The sequence below is a fragment of the Mizuhopecten yessoensis genome, unplaced genomic scaffold (genome assembly GCF_002113885.1).
Source record: "Mizuhopecten yessoensis strain PY_sf001 unplaced genomic scaffold, ASM211388v2 scaffold2137, whole genome shotgun sequence".
NCBI lineage: Eukaryota > Metazoa > Mollusca > Bivalvia > Pectinida > Pectinidae > Mizuhopecten > Mizuhopecten yessoensis.
Window position 1 is genome coordinate 774,616 of NW_018404396.1, and position 22,907 is coordinate 797,522.

Genomic DNA, 22,907 nt, shown 5'->3' on the forward strand with positions numbered 1-22,907 from the left:
TAACAGACCATGCCTTAAGATCTCCTACTAGAGAACTAACTGACCATACCTTAAGATCTCCTACTAAAGAACTAACTGATCATACCTTAAGATCTCCTACTAGAGAACTATCTGACCATACCTTAAGATCTCCTACTAGAGAACTATCGGATCATACCTTAAGCTCTCCTACTAGAGAACTAACTGTTTAACCTTAAGATCTCCTACTAGAGAACTTACTGACCATACCTTAAGATCTCCCAACTCGAGAACTATCGGATCATACCTTAAGATCTCCTACTAGAGAACTGACTGACCATACCTTAAGATCTCCTACTAGATAACTAACAGACCATGCCTTAAGATCTCCTACTAGAGAACTAACTGACCATACCTTAAGATCTCCTACTAAAGAACTGACTGACCATACCTTAAGATCTCCAACTCCAGAACTATCGGATCATACCTTAAGATCTCCTACTAGAGAACTAACTGACCATACCTTAAGACATCCTACTAGAGAACTAACTGATCATACTTTAAGATCTCCTACTAGAGAACTAACTGACCATACTTTAAGATCTCATACTAGAGAACAAACTGATCATACTTTAAGATCACCTACTAGAGAACAAACGGACCATACCTTAAGATCTCCTACTAGAGAACTAACTGACCATACCTTAAGATCTCCTACTAGAGAACTAACTGACCATACCTTAAGATCTCCTACTTGAGAACTAACTGATCATACTTTAAGATCTCCTACTAGAGAACTAACTGACCATAACTGCAGAAATGTAACTAAGTATTGACCTATGATCATCTCCATGTGATATTGTGGAATTGATCAGTTAATCATACATGAGATTTTTCATGTGTCCAGACTGTTACTCACTAAAAAGACATGGATTCGTTAGTAATTAAACATTTTTAATGTGTACTTAATCAGATTGTGGTTTTTTTCAGTCAATATATTAGAATAAATCTGTGTTATACAGGGTTTATGATGCATGACTGTGACATAAAACATGACAACGAAAGTGAAGTGTAGCTGGATGTATGTCCACGTTTCTTTACACCACAGGAGCATGAGGGGTTATATACAACTACATATAGTGTTGTTTTTTTAAAACCGCCTCAGAAATGAAAAGAAAAATGAAAAAAAATGTCAGCAAATAATTGTTAGTTATCAGAAATCCAATTTACAATTAGGACTTGTGTAAAAATAAAGTTTATCATACAGATTAGTATCCTCTACAAAATCCATATGGATATTTCAAATACAATTAAATAATATGATTTTATTAAATAAAGGGGGGTGTACATTTATGTCATTTCATATGGAAATTATAATAGTGTTAGAATGTAAGATTATGATATTAAAACAATACTTGTACAACATTGTTTTACAGGGTTCTAAAATTGTATATAAAAAGTATAATGAAACATATACTTGTTTGTTTACAGTCAATTAAATGTGAAGGCCATTATCAAATTCGCAACAGCAAGTTATGGAATTAATTAATTTAAGAGGAAAAACGTTATTATGCTACGTATGATAAAGTTTTCCAATAACACAAATGTGAAATATGCTATTGTCTTTGTTTGGGCAAGATTATATATATAAATTATAGTGTACGTACTATGTACATGTCGTTAGCACGCCCTGTTCGCTACATACCGACAGTAATTTAATCGCTATCAAATATGCACTATATCCAATGAAATGTCATTGATGATATGTACATATTCAGCATGCGCTGCCGTATTAAATTCGCCAATATGCAGCTCGCCATTTTGTCCTGATCACATGATCGACTACCTTTAATATGGGCGAGTCTACCCCGTCGCCTGCTTCCATGACTCATATGTTTTCAGACTGTTCCGTGTAAACACTGGACTAGCGAACTGTTCTGTGTCTGTTCTATTCTGTAGTGGACACTACTAACGAAGCTATTGTTTTACTGACCGTACGACTCGGTCGAGTTCACTGACAGTCTCGTTAGCGCACCTCTGTAACCCGCGGGCAATATGGTATCGTCTTTCAATATACGATGCATTTGGGTATGATAATAATAAGGCGACTGTAGTGCGAGTATGGCGGGAGCTAAACCTGGCGTTCATGCTGTACAGTTAAGGCCTATCTGCGTACCGGAATCGCTTATCAAGGGCAACAAATTCATCAGATGGGATGAGGTAAGATTTTAGCCCATAAGTCGATTAATTCCTGCTTTTAAGCACTATAGACATCCCTACTTCGTGTGACCCCGGTTGTGTTTTTGACGGAAGTCTTACAAAACCATGCTTATATATAAACATTGACGGGACCTGTCAGACCGCTATACCTACAGAATGCAGAGTCTGTATTATCGTATTCACTGTAAATGATGCATATAGGAACGGCTTACAGCGGGTCGTTTATTGGAGATAAATGCAGTGATTTGACGACCGTCGTTAGCAATTTACACGGGGAAGATGTGAGGAGCAGAGCTTTGTACGAGGCTAGTGAGATCGATCTATATAACGCTGACCTGGTATAGTGTCTACAGTCTTGTATGTAAACACAGTAAACACATCCAGCACATATGTGTGGCTAAATAGGGGCCAATACACACCCCTGTTCCTCATCACATTGGACAGTAAACATGCATGCATGTCTGAACTATTCCAAGGTAGCTGCAGCCAGCTGTAGTGACCAGTAAGCCACATTACATGTGTAACACCACCTCTACACACTGACATCTATGGGATTATCCTGCCATGTTAAAACATGGTCTAGCACACATAAACGTCTATCTAAAACATGTGTTGTACATTTACATAGATCGGTAGGTCTCAATTATCAAACTGATGGTTGGTCTTTATAGAGCTTAGGCATTTAAACTCTTTTTTATAAATACTTTACATTTATGATATTTAACAGACAATATCTGCATGAAAATTTTAGTATGATTTATATTTATACATGCATTAAATTAGTTATGTCCTATTAGAGAATAAATTAACTGCGTGATTTCCTCAGCAGATTTTGCTATACTAGAATCCCTTTAGAATGAATTGCTACTGATTTATGGCAGTGATGCAATTTATCTCAGGTTTATTATCAATATTTGAAGATTGTGCGAGAAGGGCAGGGGGGGGGGGGGGGGGGGGTTAAAAGCACTCAGCAATATAACTACCCTGCATACCAACTTCAATAACTCTGTAGACTGGAACAATATGGGTAAACGCATTTTTTCAAGGACAGGTTGACTTTATGTGTAGTAGTCCATATCATTGTGAAAAATTTGTTAAAAAAAAACCTGATAGCTCTACTAAATAAATACTTGCATTAGGAAAATGTGAAGAAAACATGAAAATGTGAAGAATAAATAAAAAGAATACAGAGGACAGGTTCATTATTTGGAACCAACTCTGTCATGAACCCTCAGAACACCAATTTCTTTGTCCTGATCTATGAATTGGACCAAGGAGTTCTGAATGATTGAAGTAATTGAGTCTATCATATGTAGGTTGTTGGTCATGGATTTGGGTCAGAGTTTTGGCATTTTGGCAAAACTGAGGTTCCTGAGGTGGTGTCACTTTCCGACAGCAATTAAAATTGTCACAGTAAGTCAAGGTTTTGATGGACATTCAATTGTAACGTCATAACATCATCATCTGATTGTGACATCATTAAAGTAAAGGTCACAGAGTGCACCTATGTGGGATTAATAGAATCTCTTACCCCCTTGGGGGGGAATGATTCTTTTTCTCTTACCTTGTTCACCATTGTGTATCATATACAAAATGTAATGTTAACGTCACAGGCTAGATTCAGGGTTGACGTGACGACATTATATTGTTTGACGTCATACCATTGTTATGAATAGGGGAATCTCTCCGTCTCAACCTTAGGAACAAGGAAATCTCACACCAGTAAAAGTGCAGATACATCTTTCCAGGGTAAGAGAAACAGGCATACCATATAAGTGTTCCCTATAGTACATGTGTATCTTTCATATATATATATATATGCAAAGGTTGGAGCAAACTTTTCCTTCTAGCTAGAAATAGTGCAAAGCCACACCTGCCTTCAATTTTGAATATGTGAGTGATGCCCTGTCCTTTTTGTTGATTAAATAAAAATGCCCTGCCTTTCAAAACATATCGAAAATTTAATTTAAAAATGTAGAGAAAACACAAACCCTATTGCTGAAAAATTGAGCTGGGGGTTGACTATTTTTCCAACTTTTGGAAATTAATGGTATACTGCACCTGAATAGGGCGAGCATCTCAAAAGTTTAATATCTGGAACAGTTTGTGTGTCCGTGTTAGCAGTGAGGTTAAGAGTATATATTGAATTATAATGTTACTGTTAAGTCTAAGGATACACATCACTGCTTTTGTAATACATTAAAAATACATTTCTTAATAATGATATCACCTGAGTTGGTGTATTGTATGAGCTGATGCAAGACATTTCATTCAGCTGATATTACTTTCACATTTACTGTGTTTTTTTTTTTCTTTCCTTGTACCTTAAAAGGCTTAGAAATTATGACAGTGAAAGAGTAGAATGACATGGAAATAAAATAAAAGTGACTGGTCATAGTGAAAATTAAAAACCATTTGCACATTCCAATTTTTTGTTTGCACAATTTTTAATAGATTTTAAATGTATTAAGATTAGAGACATTGTACTTTTTGGCTGATCGATAGATACCAATCTTCCTATATGTGATCGTGAGAACAGACATGTGGTAAACATAGCTGATATTCACATTTAGTCCATATTAAATGGTTTACTATCAGAATTTACATAATTGACACTCAAACTCGATAACTCTCTCACCAGCAAAGCATACTTTGGTGTTTTTTTAGGAATTGTAATATTTAATTTAATTTGTATGACATCAGTTTCATTATAGAATAGACTATATGGTTCTAACTGCTAGTGGTGTACCGAAAATCGGAAACATCGATTAAATCGAGTTTGAAAAGGGTCCGATCCAATAATCGATTTTGCTGATGCAAGATCGATTATGTTCAATTGTATTGTAATCCTTTTCTAACTTGAAGCAGTCGCAACATCTGCACCGACATTATACATTTGGTGGTTAATATGAAAATGGAATTGTATATAGTAAAAAAGCGGAAATGCTTTTCGTTGCGTCACTTGTATTCGTTTCGTATAATACATACATCACCATTTTGTATCAACCGAAACCGCCATATTTGAAAGGTAGTAAAATGAAGCTAGCAGAGTGTTTTTCGTGATAAATTATTCTTAATATGCTATGTTATAGTGTTTGGAGCGTTCAAATGGGGGTAATTAATACCTAAACTGTGAGTACACCTAGTTGTCATCAAGTTTTGAGTCAAAACAGAGATATAATTGATTCCTTCCTTCCGCCTATAGATTTCGGAAACGAGTATTTTCTCATCAGTCGGCACAATTACATCAGATAATAAATCGGCCGGTCTCTTATGTTATATGAGTAGGTAATTTAAACCGAATATCGATTATCATTCGATTATTGAGTTTCGATTATCGATCTTGAATATTTGACCGATTCCCAGCACTACTAACTGCTATTAGGTGAATAGGGGAATCCCCCTGTGAAACAAGATATCTCACACCAGGAAAAGTGTGCGTATAGATATATACCTGTCCAGAATAAGAGAAATTTGAGTCCTGGCCTTGTCCAATGGGACCCGCCAACATTCTGAGAACCCACTTTATGTCTTTTATGTTACTGCATGCCGTCATACACAAATATTTCCAAGCTAGATAATGTATACAATCTTTAATATCTATTAATTCCAAGGAAAGATAACTTCAGGGAAGTACCCCAGTAATCCAGTATTATAGTTCCTTTTCAACATATCCCAACCTTCAAATTAAGTTTTGCTCACAAAGTATTGATAAAGAAAGAGATAATTTTTGTTTCGATACTTGAAGAAAAGAGAGAACTTCCTGGTCATGTCAAAATAATTTCATTTTGCTACAAAACTGAGAACAAATTGGATCAACACAATAGTGAAGTACTTTCTGTTTTGTGGGCTTTCAGAAGTATTGAGAAACAAGATAAAGTATTCTTTGAAAATACAGAAGTAACTTTGACAGCTTTTAACACAGTATTTTTGTCAATGATAGTGACCATCACTTCAATGTGGTTTGCCATGTGCTGTAAAAGAATACTATAGATTTATATTTATGTAATTTTATTAGTTTGAATGGAATGAATTAGGATGAAATTGTTTTCTCCGATACCGGAGTGACGTCACGGGGTGAACAGTGTTTCGGGTGTATATACCTGTGGAGCTCGTGCGGGTGGTCATTCAGCGAGACCACGTACACGGTACACACACTGGTATACCAGTACACTGTAATTAGTTTCTGGTTTTTGGAAAATTTAAAGATATTATATAAAGATGAAGTATAATTTGATTTTTTGAAAAGGAGGCAGCGGGGTGGATATTTGAGAAATGGTTATTTGTGATGTGTGGTTTTGTAGTTGGTGAAGGTGAGTTATTGTGTAATAAACTAACGCGCGTGGTCGAGCCTGTTGCACTTTATTAATGTTTTGGTCTTATTTGTTAAAGTGACGTATTAACGGAACGACGTTTTGGTCGGAGAAAAACAGGAGTATAACAGGTTATGTTGTATTAGGAATGACATTTTAGCTGCATGCTGCATTTTACTTGCAAAGGGAAGGGATTCTATCTAACACAGATAAAAACAAGGAATGTATATTGATTCTTGTACAGTTGATGTTTTAACTTTGCAAGTTGCTTTTGACATTAAATTGAATCACCTTCTTCATGTAAGTATTCAGAAAATGACAGTACATACTTAAAACTTTACATTAATATCTTTATTTTTCCCCTCTTGCATCTTAACCATCTCTCCAGGCTTTCAGCATTTTGATTTATTGTTTCGGTTGGTTTTATAGACTAATTTTCAATATAGCTGCAAGAAATGGTGGTTAACATGAAAATATAATTATCAGAAAGCAGTTTCTGTTGGTCACAGAGACCTGGAGTAAAATCTCCATTTCTACTGATCAGGTAGACTGGCCCTCGTCTGTAGAATATCAAATTATTTAGAGAAAAAAAAAAACCCTAATAATTTTGATCACTTGGATGTCTGATTCTAGTTCTAAACTAGGGAGAGATAAGCTAGTGGTAAAATGCAGTTGAGAAATTCTTCATAAAAATTCAGGGGCTGGTAGCCAGTCTACCTATCAAGGATCAATTGGTTCCATATACAATGTACCTATTGTTGAGAATTGGTTGAAATTTCAACATCGATGATCGGATATAATTGATTAGTGTCAACCGATCGATTTTCGATCATTAATTAGTTAGCCTATCGTTATATAATCCATAATTTTTTCAAACTTTTTTTTTAACAATGGCATGGCTTTTCCTTTTATTAATACTGCTAATGAAATTTCAACTTTTCCACGTAGTTTCTTATCTTTCTTTTTTTATACTATTTCAACGTAACAATCTTTATTGATGAACAGTTATCATTTATATTTTTTGCAATTAATTATGTTTAGATAGCATGATGGGTAAGAGGTTATAGTTAAGAGTAAAATGACAGAACTCCCGTTATCTCGTATTGAAAATGAAAGTAGAACTCGCACTTCCGGTTTTGAAAACAATCATCGATGTTGACATCTCATCATCGATTGTTGAGAATCGGTTGCCTTTCCAATTATAGATATTGATTATTATCGATCATCGGACAACACTAAATGTACTTTATATTACCACTCACATTTCTACCCATACGGTATCAGTGGTGGTCATATACATTCAGCCTAAACATTTCTTCCTGTTCAAGATAAGATTTTTTTTCAACCCTGCTTTTGGCATTTTTACCCATTTAGTATTGGTGGTTCCGATACCCCCCTCTCCTACACACACACACACACACACACATTCTCTCCCCTGTGCTTTGCATAATGTAGTTTGTCCTGATCTCCGATGATACTCTCTCCTGGCTCAATGTGTCCCTAATGCATGGATGTTGCAGCACATGTGTTTACACTGGAAATAGCTGCAACCACGCCTCTGGCTAATACCATTGCATTAGGAGCTGGCTACCTCAGTAAGAGACCAGCTAATGGTGCATGTGCCCGGTACTGTAACACTTTCACATCTGTACAAACTTTTCTTTGCTCCAAAATCTTATGTACATATAATTAAGTACATGCTTCACTGATTGGTCAACGAAATGAGTTTTTATTCCATAGACGAAAGATTTAAATACAAAGATGTGTCTCATGACAAAAACAAAACAACACATTGGTGAGATGGTAATGTGTTGCTATCTAACTAAGTACCTACCTTATGTTTATAACTATATATGTATATTTTTCCATTTTCCCCCCTGATATTCAGTTATACAGACATGCAAAAATAATTGGCAAAGTTTATAATACATGGGGAAAAAAAAATTACAAAATTTTGCTTGACAGACAAATAATTGTTTATAACATGATTTACTGTAGAGCGAATTAAGATGAAGATGTAAAGTTGGTCCTTAGACTCTCATGGGCATACAAATCATCCCATTGTGATGTCCGCTCCTACTAATGTGCACTGATTCTATTTTGAGAGCAGAGGTTTTCTGATTCAGACATAATACCAGTTTCAGTAATGGATATTTGATACCATACTTGGTATCTATTACCTTTTAATACTATACAGGTTATTAGAAAACAAATGTTCACACATTTATTTTGAACAAGCAACCTGGTAAGAACAGTAAGACTAACAATACCTATTAAAACATAAATTTGTCCTACTACCGTTGACTAAAACTTGCCTATGTCAATACATATTGAGCCCTACACACCAGAACATATTAATGCGTCCTACACACTAGTTCATATTGATACGTCCTTTACACTAGTACATATTGATGCGTCCTACACACCTGTACATATTGATGTGTCCTACATCAGTGCATTTTGATTTGTCCTTCTTAAGAACATTTCATATTGATGTGTCCTGTTTTAAGTACAACTTTGTAAATCCTACTTAAGTACATATTGATGAGTCCTACATGGAAACATAAAACGTTTCTTGCCCTTTTGAAATCAATATACATTATCATTTAATTTAGTGAATGAGGTTATGGTACTGTTTGACTGGAAGTCCTGCTAATATATATACATGTATGCATATTGCAGGGCGATGAGCGAGGGAGCATGAGCGTGAGAAATCATGAATACAGATTGCTTATTGTCTGTCTTGTGGGTGTGTTAGGCTCATCTCTGACTGTATGAACCACAGGTCTGTAGCCATTAAAGCCTATTGGTATGGTACCTCACACCATTATCTTCAAACTACCACAGCTACAAGGCCCGACTGGCTACACCAGTATGTTCCAGTGTTTCTGATGGCATTTGTCTTCTCCACAGAAATCACCTGGGGAATGACTGAAAGATGTCTTTGTAGAACCATAGTCTATTGAATTGGTCCGATAGGACTTCAAGTACTGGGTTGATTGTTCTTCCCTCACCTGATAAATAGGTATGATCTACTAGTCACTGTGTCCAGTCTCCTTGACCTCATGCCTATGACAGTACTTATCTAGAGAGTAATGTGAAGCCAATTACTCAGAACACACCATATTTATCATGAAATAAACCCGTGTCTGGTAATAAGCCCATGTCTGGTAATAGTCCACGCCTGGTAATAAACCCATGGTTGGTAATAAGCCCACTACTGGTAATAAACCAACACCTGGTTATAAGCCCATGTCTGGTAATAAGTCCACTACTGGTAATAAGCCAACACCTGGTAATAAGTCCACGCCTGGTAATATTACCATGTCTGGTAATATGCCCATGTCTGGTAATAAGTCCACGCCTGGTAATAAACCCATGCCTGGTAATATGCCCATGTCTGGTAATAAGTCCATGCCTGGTAATAAGCCCACTACTGTTAATAAGCCAACACCTGGTAATAAGTCCATGTCTGGTAATAAGTCCACGCCTGGTAATAAGCCCATGTCTGGTAATAAGCCCACTACTGATTATAAGCCCACACCAGGTAATAAGTCCATGTCTGGTAATAAGTCTATGCCTGGTAATAAACCCATGTCTGGTAATCAGTCCACACCTGGTTATAAGCCCATGTCTGGTAATAAGTCCACTACTGGTAATAAGCCAACACCTGGTAATAAGTCCGTGCCTGGTAATATGCCCATGTCTGGTAATATGCCCATGTCTGGTAATAAGTCTACGCCTGGTAATAAACCCATGTCTGGAATAAGCCCACCCATATATATTACAGTTCCTAGAAATGCCAACATATGTTATTTCGATGTCTGGTCTGCTATGTCAGTGTTCTATGAATATTTGTTTTATTGTGCCAATATTTCATAAAACATGGCAAGTTTAGGATTGCTATGTATACTCTTCAGTTGTTTTTACCATGTCATGTAGGTCAAAAAACAGACTTAAAAAATAACCTAAAACTTAGTTTAGACTTCAAACCTTTCCTTGTCCATGGCACTTGAGTTTGATATATATTTCGATTCATGTATATTTGTATAGAAAGAGTTTAAAAACTGTTCAAATACATATAACAGTACTAGTGTTCCCAGAAACCCCCAAAACAGCTGTATGTATACGTACCCCTAGCTAGTTTTCAAGAATTGCCCTATGTAACTAACTACCTATAGGGGTACAGAATCTTGAAAATGTATGAAATATACGATCAAATCTAAAATTCAGTGGAAACACTGATATATATATGTGTGTGTGTGTGTATATGTTACAAGAAAAATAATCAGGTTTTTAACACAGTATATATGAAAACTGGAGAAAAACAAAAATATTTTACAAAAATAATACTTGGTATGTAAAAAGTTGTGGTGTATATATGCATCCAATTGTATATCATTTGTTAATTCTCGTGAAATGTCAGAGAAAGGTTTGTAACGAGGACCCCAATTTTTCGTAGATCATTGCAAAGTGATACGCTGTTGTGTAAAAAAGGGCTGTGTTCATAGGTTTATACAGGAGTTGGATATAGCCTGAAGCTACATATCAAGTCTCAATTACTAAGCTCTACTCAATTGACTGAAGTAAGTGAGTGTAATTATGTAGGGAATGATATTGTAGGTGGAATATACAATGAGTTGACTGACAGAATATTTTGTATAAGTTACTTGTACCAACCTGAAAACGAATGTTGGGTTTTAACCCCAAAAGGGGAAAACTGATGGAATATATAATTTGTTTTCAGTAGATAATCCTAATAGATAATCCAGTGATCTTTGTTTCCAGTAGATAATCCCATCAACCTTTCCCTTCTGTAGGTATCCATCCAACTTCCTTTCCAGTATGTAATCTTGTCCCATTTATTCCCAGTGAAAAGCCATTTTCACTCTCGGTGGATCATCCAGCAACCTTTAATCCCAATAGATTATATAGCCAACCATTTTTCCAGTAAATAATCCAACAACCTTCATTCCTGGTAGATAACCTGGCCAGCCACCATTTAACCCAGTAGATAATCCAGTCAATTTAAATCTGGATTAGTAATCAAGCCATCTTTATTCAACCACCTTTGTTCCCAGTAGACAATCCAGTCTCCTTCGTTCCCAGTGTATAACCCAACTGCCATTGTTCCTAGCAGTAGATAATCCACTGCCTTTGATTCCAAAAGTAGATAATCCAGCTGCTATTGTTTCCAGTAGATAATTCCACCCTCTATTTTCTCTGTATATAATCCAACCACCTTTGTTCCCAGTAGATAATCTAGCCACCTTTGTTCCCATTAGATAATCCAACCACCTTTGTTCCCAGTAGACAATCCAGCCACCTTTGTTCCCAGTAGATAATCCATCCACCTTTGTTCCCAGTAGATAATCCAACCACCTTTGTTCCCCAGTGTATAATCCAGCCACCCTTGTTTCCAGTAGATAATCCAGCTTCTTTTGTTCCCAGTAGACAATCCATCCACCTTTGTTCCCAGTAGATAATCCAGCCACCTTTGTTCCCAGTAGATAATCCATCCACCTTTGTTCCCAGTAGATAATCCATCCACCTTTTTTCCCAGTAGATAATTCAACCACCTTTGTTCCCAGTAGATAATCCATCCACCCTTGTTCCCAGTAGATAATCCAGCCACCTTTGTTCCCATTAGATAATCCAACCACCGTTGTTCCAAGATGATGTGGCTGGATTTGGGAATGGCTAGAAAATTTGGACAATTTTGGTTAAAAAGAAAAGATAAAAAACGTTAGTTAGATAGTGAGACAATCAGGTCATTGGCAGCTAATTAATTTAGTCACAGCTGTATATATAATGACTACAATTAAGGATATAATGTTTTACCGATGTTAACTGATGCTTGTCATAGTGAACTAGGATGTTATTAGTTAATTGATACATACAATTGTATTTTAACTAGGGTGTTTGGTTGATAGTTACTATTTGACCCGACAACCTTTATTATTCATGTCTATATATAATGGATTTTAACACATGGTTAGCTTATCGTCGATGAGAGATTTAATGTTTATTTTTTCTCAAAATCAGGCTGATATAGAGAACTTGAAAGGGACATTGATCTGATCGTGACAGAACGTGTTTGCTGAGGATTGTCAACCAGTTTGATTTTGAATCATTAAAAGCTCGGCAGGATGGAAGTGAGAGTGAAGTGTCATGCTGGCAGGATTAAAAGTATATGTTTGATAAGTAAACTTCACTTGACCCCAAAACAATCTTTAACTTGAGCTGCTTAGATGGAAATTCTAGTAAGTGTATCATCATATGAATGCAAGTGCCAAAGCTGGCAAATAACACTTGCTGCTTCTGTTTTTTGCTTCCACATGGTCTCCTCATTTTCTGTTAAATAAAATAGAATAGAATATAAAATAATAGAAGATGTTGTAGCTTATAAATTGTAAATACGAAAAGCAATATTTGTAAAGCATTCTGTAATGCATTTACTTGAAGTGAGTGAAAAAAAATTGTCGGATTACAAACCGATTCTGTTAATTGAAAATCAGATGAAACAGTTATAAGACAATAAATCATTCAATCATGCTTATATAATATCATTAAATATCAAAGTATACATCTAACTGTATTGAGGTAGAAGCACAATTACCAAGTAAGAGTGTACACTTGTATTTATATACAACTTAGTATAAATATCTATTCAAGAAAAGAGGACATTATACAAAAATATGGTTGTTTCAGTTATCACTATGGTAACCCTTTCTTTGACTCAGTATTTCCTTGTCAATGGTGTGATTTCTTAGAATAGACTCAGTATATTTGAGTCAATATTGTGGTTCCTCAGGATAGGCTCTTAGTATTTCTGAGTCAATATTGTGGGTATCAAGGATACACACAGTATTTCTGAGTCAACACTGTGTTTACTCAGGATAAATGTTATGTTTCTGAGTTAGCACTGTAGCTACCAAGGATAGACTCAATATCTCTGAGTCGACATAAAGTATTGGTTACTCAGGATGGACTTCATATTTCTGAGTCAACACTATGGTTACTCAGGTGAGACTCAGAATTACTGTGTCAATGCTGTGGTTACCAACGATAGATAGAGACTATCTGTATTTCTGAGTAATCACCGAGCTACCAAGGATAAACTCAGTATTTCTGAGTCAACATTATTGGTTAATTAGGGTGGACTCAATATCATACTTGCCAACTTTTGAAATTTCCATGGGGGAGATTACGCGTGTTCAGAATTAGAAGAACAGCACTTTTAAATGGCATCTTTTGAGCTGTTCTTTCAGATGAAACATTAAATGTTAGAATATAGGAATAGTTAGGCAAATTCACTGGTTGAAAATGCTAAATTTTAGGTTCCAAAATTGGGAGAGTTGGCAAGTATTCAATCTTTCTGAGTCAACACCATGGTTACCTGGGATAGACTCAGTATATCTAAGTCAATACTATATGGCTACCAAGTATATACTCGGTAACCACATATTTGACCCAGGGAATATAAAGCATAGACTGATAACACCTACTGTCATGTATTCATTGCAATAGCTCAGTATTTCTATACGGTTTACTTCACTGCCTATGTGTGGTTTGTTTTTTCTTTTTTGATGTTGACTGACACAGAACAATGTTTGTTCGGTAGCTACACCAGGGAAACTTGAATAATTGTGAGGACATATTTCACAATTTTCCCTAAACCCATAGTTCTGTAACCACCACAGATATTCAATACTTTATAGACCCAAGACATTCAAACCAGTAATTAGTGAGTTGTGGATTAACTTCTCTGAACATAATTCTGTACCATGACCCTGTTTTTTTTTTTTTAGATGTACCTGGTAGGTACATATCAGGCGTTTAACCATGACCTCACAAAGCTGATCATTACAAACCCCCAGTCCAGGTCCGTGTCAATTTCAAATAAATTATCCAATTATGGAGTGTGGAAAGAGATTAGAGTAGGGGACTTCTGTCCAGATTCAAGAAATTGACATGCAGATTTTCTTGTAGTGTCAATTGAAGTTTATGATAATGATATGTCCTTTAAATTCATCCTGTCATGGTAAATCGGATATATGTTACATGTGTATGTATAGTGTATTAGGTTATAGCTGTCATGCAAAGCTGGAGCACTGCTTCAGTATGTATAAATTACAGTCATGGGCAATTGATTTAGATCCACATATTTTTCTGTCAGTTTTTAAATGGTAATATTGTGCTATTTTAATATTGATTTGGTGTCAATTTTATCTCTGTATGGTAAAGTAAACTGCCCCTATTAAATTCTGTATGGTGTAAATCACTCCTGCTCTGAATAAGAACTTTCTGATCTCTTACAATATTGCATCAGTGTGCACTTGCAGATTCATGAGGGGCACATTCCTTTTAACTCATCCCCCCCTGAAAATTTATAATGAACTTTTCCAACCTTTGAATTGGAAGAGTTCAAATGTGTCTTTAGGAGTGAATGTGTTAAAGTCAATTTATATAACTTTTATTGTCACCTCCATATAAGGTATTTGTTGTTTTAACTTTTTTTTTTTTTTTTCACCTGAAATTTTGATTTCGGGTGTGATGTCCTTGTTGTGTGTTTAGATTTGTTTGCTACGGGAAAACAGTTTACTTGGCACCAACTCTGAGCAATAAATCCTGGGTCAGATGTTTTGTAACAAACTTCAGTTTCTAAGACATTGTACAGCAATCATATACGTGTAATCTAGCTGGCTGTACTCGGAAGAGCTCCCCATCTGACCTGTCCATAATTAACTTACTATGGGCTCCAAAGCAAGTATGAGGTTAATTCTATGCGAACTTAAATATATAGCATATACATAACTAAGGATCTTCTTTTTTCCTGATCAATAAATTTATGAGTTCCTAATTAAAGCTTTACTATGAGCTCTCCATGCTTTGGTTTACATCGATTATGAGCTTTTGACTGTAGCAAGCTACTACGAGCTCCAGCTAGATCTGCTGTTCAATATAGTAGAGCAGTTATTCTAGTCTTACAGCTGTTGCCTATAGTCCCAATTTTATACATCTGTCCAGAACAACCTGTGACGTCTGCCTGCCTGTCCTATGTGTGGACAGTGCCCCAAGTACAGAAGACCACCATATAATCCTATTTTCTACTTGGTCTAACTGTACCTGTGCCCAAGGGCTGTAGAGGTAGTTACATAGGTGATTTAAAGTGCCAGTGTTATTGAACTGACAAGCCATTATTTTGTAGAATAAACATGTACAACTCACTTTAAACGTACCTGTTGATATTCCGTACCTGTTGATATTCCGTACCTGTTGATATTCCCTAGTATATATCTGTCCTGTAGACTATCCATGATTTAGTATACAGGATATTTGTTTCCATAGATTAACTATCATGTTGTAATTATATACTAGATATTTATCCCATAAAGTAACATCTTAGATATAATATACACATATTGCATATCCCATATAGCTTAACATAATGTATACAAACAAAGATATCTCTCCCACAGACTACCATCATGTGTCATACAAGATATCTATCCCATATTCTTAGATCATGTATATATCCCATAGACCACCTATCTTGTAAGTAACAGGATATCACTCCCATAGACTATATACAAGATATCTATAGCACAGACTACCATCATGTACATATACAAGATATATGTCCAGTAGACGACCATCATGTACATATAGAAGATATATGTCCCATAGACTACCATCATGTATACATACAAGATATCTAGCCCATAGACTACAATCATGAATATTTACAAGATATCCGGCCCACATACTACCATAATGCACAATGTATATACAAGATAAATGTCCAATAGGCTACCATCATGTATATACAAGATATCTGGCCCATAGACTACCCATCATGTACATATACAAGATATATCTCCCATAGACTACCATCATGTACATATACAAGATATATCTCCCATATACTACCATCATGTATACATACAAGATATCTGGCCCATAGACTACCATCATGTATATATATATAAGATATCTGGCCCATAGACTACCATTATGTATACATACAAGATATCTGGCCCATAGACTACCATTGTGTATACATACAAGACATCTGGTCCATAGACTACCATTATGTATACATACAAGATATCTGGCCCATAGACTACCATTGTGTATACATACAAGACATCTGGTCCATAGGCTACCATTATGTATACATACAAGATATCTATACCATAGACTACCATTATGTATGCATACAAGATATATATACCATAGACTACCATCATGTATATATACAAGGTATCTGGCCCATATAAGACTACCCATCATGTAATTAACAGGATATCTGTCCCATTATGTACTAAGCAGGATGTAATCATATAAATACACTCATAGATTCTGAAGTGCATTCACTATGGAATATTTCCTGAATAGATTATTATATGTAAAGTTATCTTTACTTAAAATACAAAATTTACTTGTACTGAAGAATATCTATAAAAAGGACACCAGTACTGTAGAATGCAGGCACTATGAAAAAAACCTGTATAGAATACCCATATGTAGGATATACAGATGTTTATATACCCATTGTCGGATACACACGGTCGATTACACCACACTTACAGATAAGTGTATAGCGCAACAAACTATGTGACAACAAATGTACCTGGCAAACAAAAAGTTGACTAATGAAAGATAATAAAAAAACTACCGGTCCATTATTTCCTATTTGGGGATCCGAAAACCAGACAATGTACAGTAGTGCTGACCATGCCATTGGTTGTTCAATATTACAGAACAGCTGTCTAGCACTAAATATATTGTAACAACCATTTCCCTCTCTCAGGCACCACCAGTCCATTGCTGAGCTATGTATATTGGAGCCCTATATAGAACAAACCCTGTAGTTACTGATGGCCTGTGCTGTCACTGTTCTGTTGACCAATTTTCTATGACAATTTATGCCTTTGTATCCAGTATTGAGAACAATTGCGATTGTAATGATTTAATGTTGTAACAGTTGCCTGCTAGCCAGTGAATCCATTGCCTACCAATACAAGTGACTGATTAACCTGATTGGGCCAATAGGACCTGTACTGGACCATGACAATGGTCCATTGAGGATACGAATAAGCTTCAGTACTAGACATGCCATGGAGGCCAACGTTTATTGACTCAAGTATAACAGGAAGTCCCACTGATAGGCTGCTTGCTGTGTAAGTGGCTACAGGAAAAGTATCCACATTTGTATAATGCATTTCGTAATCGTATATCTCCACAGCCACAATCTTAGCATTTATATAAACAAACAAATTGGCACCTAAAGTGGTATAAAGATCATCTAGCCCACAGTGCATATTATACAGTTGCAGCTTGCGTATTTTTTGGGGGGAGGGGTACAATTAATATTGTGCCAGAATATTCTGAGAATTGGTTCATCAGTATAATTTTGGAATGAACAAGAAATATTCATGGCATGCAGATCAAGCTGTTTAGCAATGCAAGTTAGAAACACACCATGTATTAAGTTTGAAAAAGATTTCATGTTTAATTTATAGTCATGAAAAAGACAAATCAATTCAATGTAAAGTAAAAATGATTTGTACATTTTTTTTAACCTACAAAATGCATTGAATATGATACAACGATACATTGTAACATGATGTGTAAACTAGTAGTTATAGCATAGTTCATATAGTTATTTTTTTCTGGCCTGGGTCATATGGTTTGGTTACTATTGATTGGTTCCTGTAGTCTAGTTACTATGGCATGGTTTCTATAGACTGGTTACATAAATACCTGATTCCTATAGTCTGATTGCTATGACCTGGTTCCTATAGATTGGTTACTAAAACCTGGTTCATAAAGTCTGGTTACTATGACCTGGTACCTATAGTGTGGTTACTATGACCTGGTACCTATAGTGTGGTTACTATGACCTGGTACCTATAGTGTGGTTACTATGACCTGGTACCTATAGTCTGGTTACTATGACCTGGTACCTTTAGTCTGGTTACTATGACCTGGTACCTTTAGTCTCGTTACTATGACGTACCTGGTACCTATAGTCGAGTAACTATGACCTTGTACCTATAGTCTGATTACTATATATAGCTATGGCCAGTTACATATGTACCTGTAGTCTAGTAACTTTAGCTGGTTCCTATATAGTCTGGTAACTATAGCCTGGTTACTATAGTCGGTTTACTATGGCCTAGATCCTATAGTCTGGAGTCCAGTTACTACATTTTATAACCTAAACTACCCCTGACTGGTTATTATAGTCTAGTTCAAACAACATGGTTACTACGTGGTTACTATAGCATTGTTACCACTATTTATACCTGGCTAGTATTTATATAGCATGGTCATAATTACAACAGTCTGGTTACTAGGGTTTCTTGATTTGTTTGTGAACTTTAGGGCCAAGAGATCCGGTGTTACCTTATCTTTCAAAAAGTGTGAATTCTCAAGGATGAATGTATTATTTGATCCTTTGAAAGTTATTTGAATAGGTTTGTTGATGTAACAAGACATTAGCATGAAGGTATAAGGTACAGTACGTAAGGTTGGCCTGTAACTTGATGCTTTTTATAGCAAAATGGTATGATGTATTGAAGAATTGGATTGCAAGTCATAGTCAGATGAGTTTCAATACAGCTGGTGAAAACATTTGTATGGATGACATCAGTTTTCTCTGTTTACCTTGTTGGACTCAATTTTCAATAAAAATGAAGATGTTTTTACAAAATAAAATGTTTTCATGTAAACTTTACTAATCAGAAAAATGTTTTAAAAATATTGTGTACATGTATCGGTATCTCTTTTAATTGGATATGGTAGATGTTCTGTACAATACATATTTGCCCAGTATTAAAAGTTATGCCTAATAAGCTGAATTAACACAGTATGGAAACTTTTTCTTATTTCAAACGCAAAGAAAATATAATACAATACTGAACCAATCTTGTATGCAGAGTGTTAGCATAACACATTTTTTCTTTTGTGATGCAAAGTTTAAATGCAATGATTTTGTGCAGTGTTGATATAACATAACACAAATTGTATTACATATTGCAGTCACAAAGAAATACAAAATGTTCCAAATTCGTGTGTGCCGCTTTAACTTAACACCTATATCTCTCTTGTTGCAGTTGTACATAATGTACTAGTGATTTTGTAAACAGAAGGTTTAGTCTATGTTTGTTACTATTACAAGAATGTGCGACACCTGAGCACCGACAATCTCCTTAGGCTCCTTCAGCAACACCTGGTCGACTTGTCGGACATGTTTGTACACGGAAGCTAATTAGCCGATGTACGTGTTAGAGAAGTTAATCAGCTGTCATCAATACAGATCTTGGGCGGGGCAGTCCTCCACACAAGGGTTAAGGGGATTGTACAGATGAGCAGGATTCCCAGTCTGATGCACTACCAATAGGGCATCATTATGGAGGCTGATTTATAAAGGTGCTACAAAGCTATTACATCAGCTTGGGTGGATGTGCATGACATGATGCACAATCTGCTATACAAACTGCACAGCACAACATGCCTGATCACATTACGAAGATCACTGCAATGACGGCTGTCACATGTCTCTGTGGAAAGTCGATTGGTGTCATGTTCAATATCCAATACAGGGATGTTTGGTTCAGTGAATACCTTCGGTACCTCTCTTCTATCTGATCTCATAATGTCTGTGTTATGGCAATTGATATGGTTATATAACATTTCTGACATTTGTAATACATAATATGTCTGGGGTAATATTTCTTCTTCTGTTCTACTTCTATTGTTTCAACCCAGACATCATAAGGGTAAAATGTTATGACACTAGACTCGAAGGACATATGCTTATAAGGACAAAGCTGACATGAATCTCCATTCAAAATGAATTTCACATAGAGAAACATGTAAAGAATCTTATTTGAAATATCAATGATTGGTTAACAGATCTAAAAGGTACAGAAGTAAACATGCAATGAATTCAAGGACAGTCAGGTATTTCTGAATTGTTCGACATTGGGAAGAATTAAGTGAACCACGTTAGTATAATGTGTAAGGGGGATAACTCTAGCACAATTCACATGGTTAATGTGCAAGGGGGATAACTGTAACACAAGTTGTGATATGTGTAAGGGAGATAAACCTAACACAAATGTATGTTTAATATGTAAAAGAGATCACAAGTTATATGTATAATATGTAAGGAAGATAACTAACACACATCACGAGGTTTAGCATTTCAGTGTTTTACCTCGAACACAAAGTATATATATGTATGATGTGTTAAAATGATAACTATAATAAAAGTCACAGTAGGATGTTTAAGGGAGTCAACCCCTAACACAAACCAGCAAAAAACTGTTTGATTTATATGCAAAAATAATTATATATCATGATATTATATTAGGGAGATGGGGAGGGGGGCAATAATTATATTTAAAGATATTATATTAGCAAGATGGGGAGTGGGGCAATAATTATATTTAAAGATATTATATTAGGAAGATGGGGAGGAGGGCAATAATTTTATATAATTATACTATATTAGGAAGATGGGATGGGGGCATGTGCTTTGATGAGCAGAATACATGCATGTCTAATTAGCATACTAAAACTGAATTAGTCTGCATTCCACCGGATAATTTCCTTAAATATGATAGGTGTCATGGGAACTTGGTCAAGTGAATTTGGCATAGGCCATGAGGAATATGTGTGCTCTTTTTAAGAAATCATTGCTATAACTTAATACAGGCCTAGGTCAAACTTTGAATGTCTGTTAAGGTAGTTGAACCTAAAGTCAAGTTCATACATTAAGGCCAAAGGTCAAACTGCTGTATCTCATAGTGGTGTTATGTAAACCATGTGTTACCACCTCTCGAGGTGGGGGATCCAGAAGATAATATACCTGCTGTTACCCACTGAATGTAGTGTAGGAGGTAACCTATGCTGGAACCTCCTGTAGAATTGGCAATTTTCATTTGTGCCCACTACTTGGGGACACTAAAGCAGTCAAAATATGATGCTATGCTGGATGCCTTTGGCATGGTATTTCAGTGGGATAGCACTATGAAGTTGGCATAAAATCTGTGCTATTGCAAGGAGGCACATACACCAACATACCCTGCCTCCTGCACACATACACGCATGCATGCACATATTACACACACAGAGGCTTGTCCTCATATGACCTTAGCTATGCATCAGGATGTTAAACCCTTTAAAACTAAACCAAAACCAACATACCTACAGCACAGGGTCAAGGTCAAAGGTCAGACTGCTTTGTATCGTGGTACTCCTTCAGACTTACTGTCGGAACTGGTCGGCAGATTAGTTGTACCAATATCTACTCCGTCTCCTTGACATTTCCACTCATACATCTTTGGGCTTTTGTCGACTTTTGAAATCATCAGACGTCTTTGAAATTTATAAAACTTATTGCATAGAGTATCGGAAGTTATTTTTAGACATGCTTAGATTTTGTCGCATGGTTCTTCATGAAACTTGAAAAAGTTGAAGACAAGTATGAAAACTTACTGTTTTAATTATCATCAAGCTATATTTCCCCCATAAGGAGTACAAAGAAAAACAAAAGAAAAGCACAAAAAAGAGACAAAGTTAACATGGGACTGTCCTAGACAATGCGAGAGAAAATTATGTTAGTCTTAGAGCAGTCATTTATAATCTTATGAATTCACGTAGTGTGCACAACAAAGTTGACTGCATTCATGAAGAATCTTTTAGAATTGGTAGCATTATCTTGCTGTTGAATGGAACTGAACACATCCAATGCAATCCAAACTTCAGACAGGATTAGAAATAGAGCCTGGAGTTCACTGGTGTTCTCGCAAGTACAGCAATAGTTGGATAGGGTGTCACAAAATGACTGGAACCACAGAGAAAACATGGTGCCTTGCCAATAATATGCACATAGAGTAAATTGTTGATATGTCTGTCAGCACTCTACAACGTAGAGTACAAATAGGGACATCTAATGTATTGAAATCTTAATGACCTTCAGGTATACCCTGGGAAAGTGATTTCTGAGTACACATGTACATTTAGCACCACAACTGCCTGAGGATCTAGGTAAGGGAGGTAACTGTATGTGAAGATCGTGATCAGCAGAATATACTCAGGTGTAACACAACTTTATACACTCTTGTAAAGGTAAACAGAGGGAGGGTACAACTGATAAGTAGAGTGGAGACTTGGATTGGTGAGACACCTGGAAGAAAACATGGAGATATTCTGGTTGTCAATGCCGGTGTTTGGACACCTGTATTGTACAGGGAACTAAGCTGGGGGCAAAACTTGGTCAATGAAATATCAACAGACTCCTTAGATTAACTTTATTAGGGCCCCGTATCGGAGATACGGGTGCCCTATAGTAATCACCTTGTCTGTCTGTCTGTCTGTCTGTCTGTCTGTCTGTCCGTC

General features: G+C 36.0%; 1 protein-coding gene across 9 annotated transcripts in view; it reads left to right on the forward strand.

The window, feature by feature from the left end:
- Positions 1 to 1,810: 1,810 nt before the first annotated feature.
- Positions 1,811 to 22,907, forward strand: part of LOC110445263 (1-phosphatidylinositol 4,5-bisphosphate phosphodiesterase beta-1-like) — a 98,897-nt gene continuing 77,800 nt past the window's right edge. For all 9 annotated transcript variants that reach the window (XM_021489779.1, XM_021489774.1, XM_021489775.1 and 6 more), the window contains exon 1: positions 1,811 to 2,178. In XM_021489779.1, coding sequence (XP_021345454.1) covers positions 2,080 to 2,178 — 99 coding nt within the window. In that variant the 5' untranslated portion in view covers positions 1,811 to 2,079. The remainder of the gene's footprint in view (positions 2,179 to 22,907) is intronic.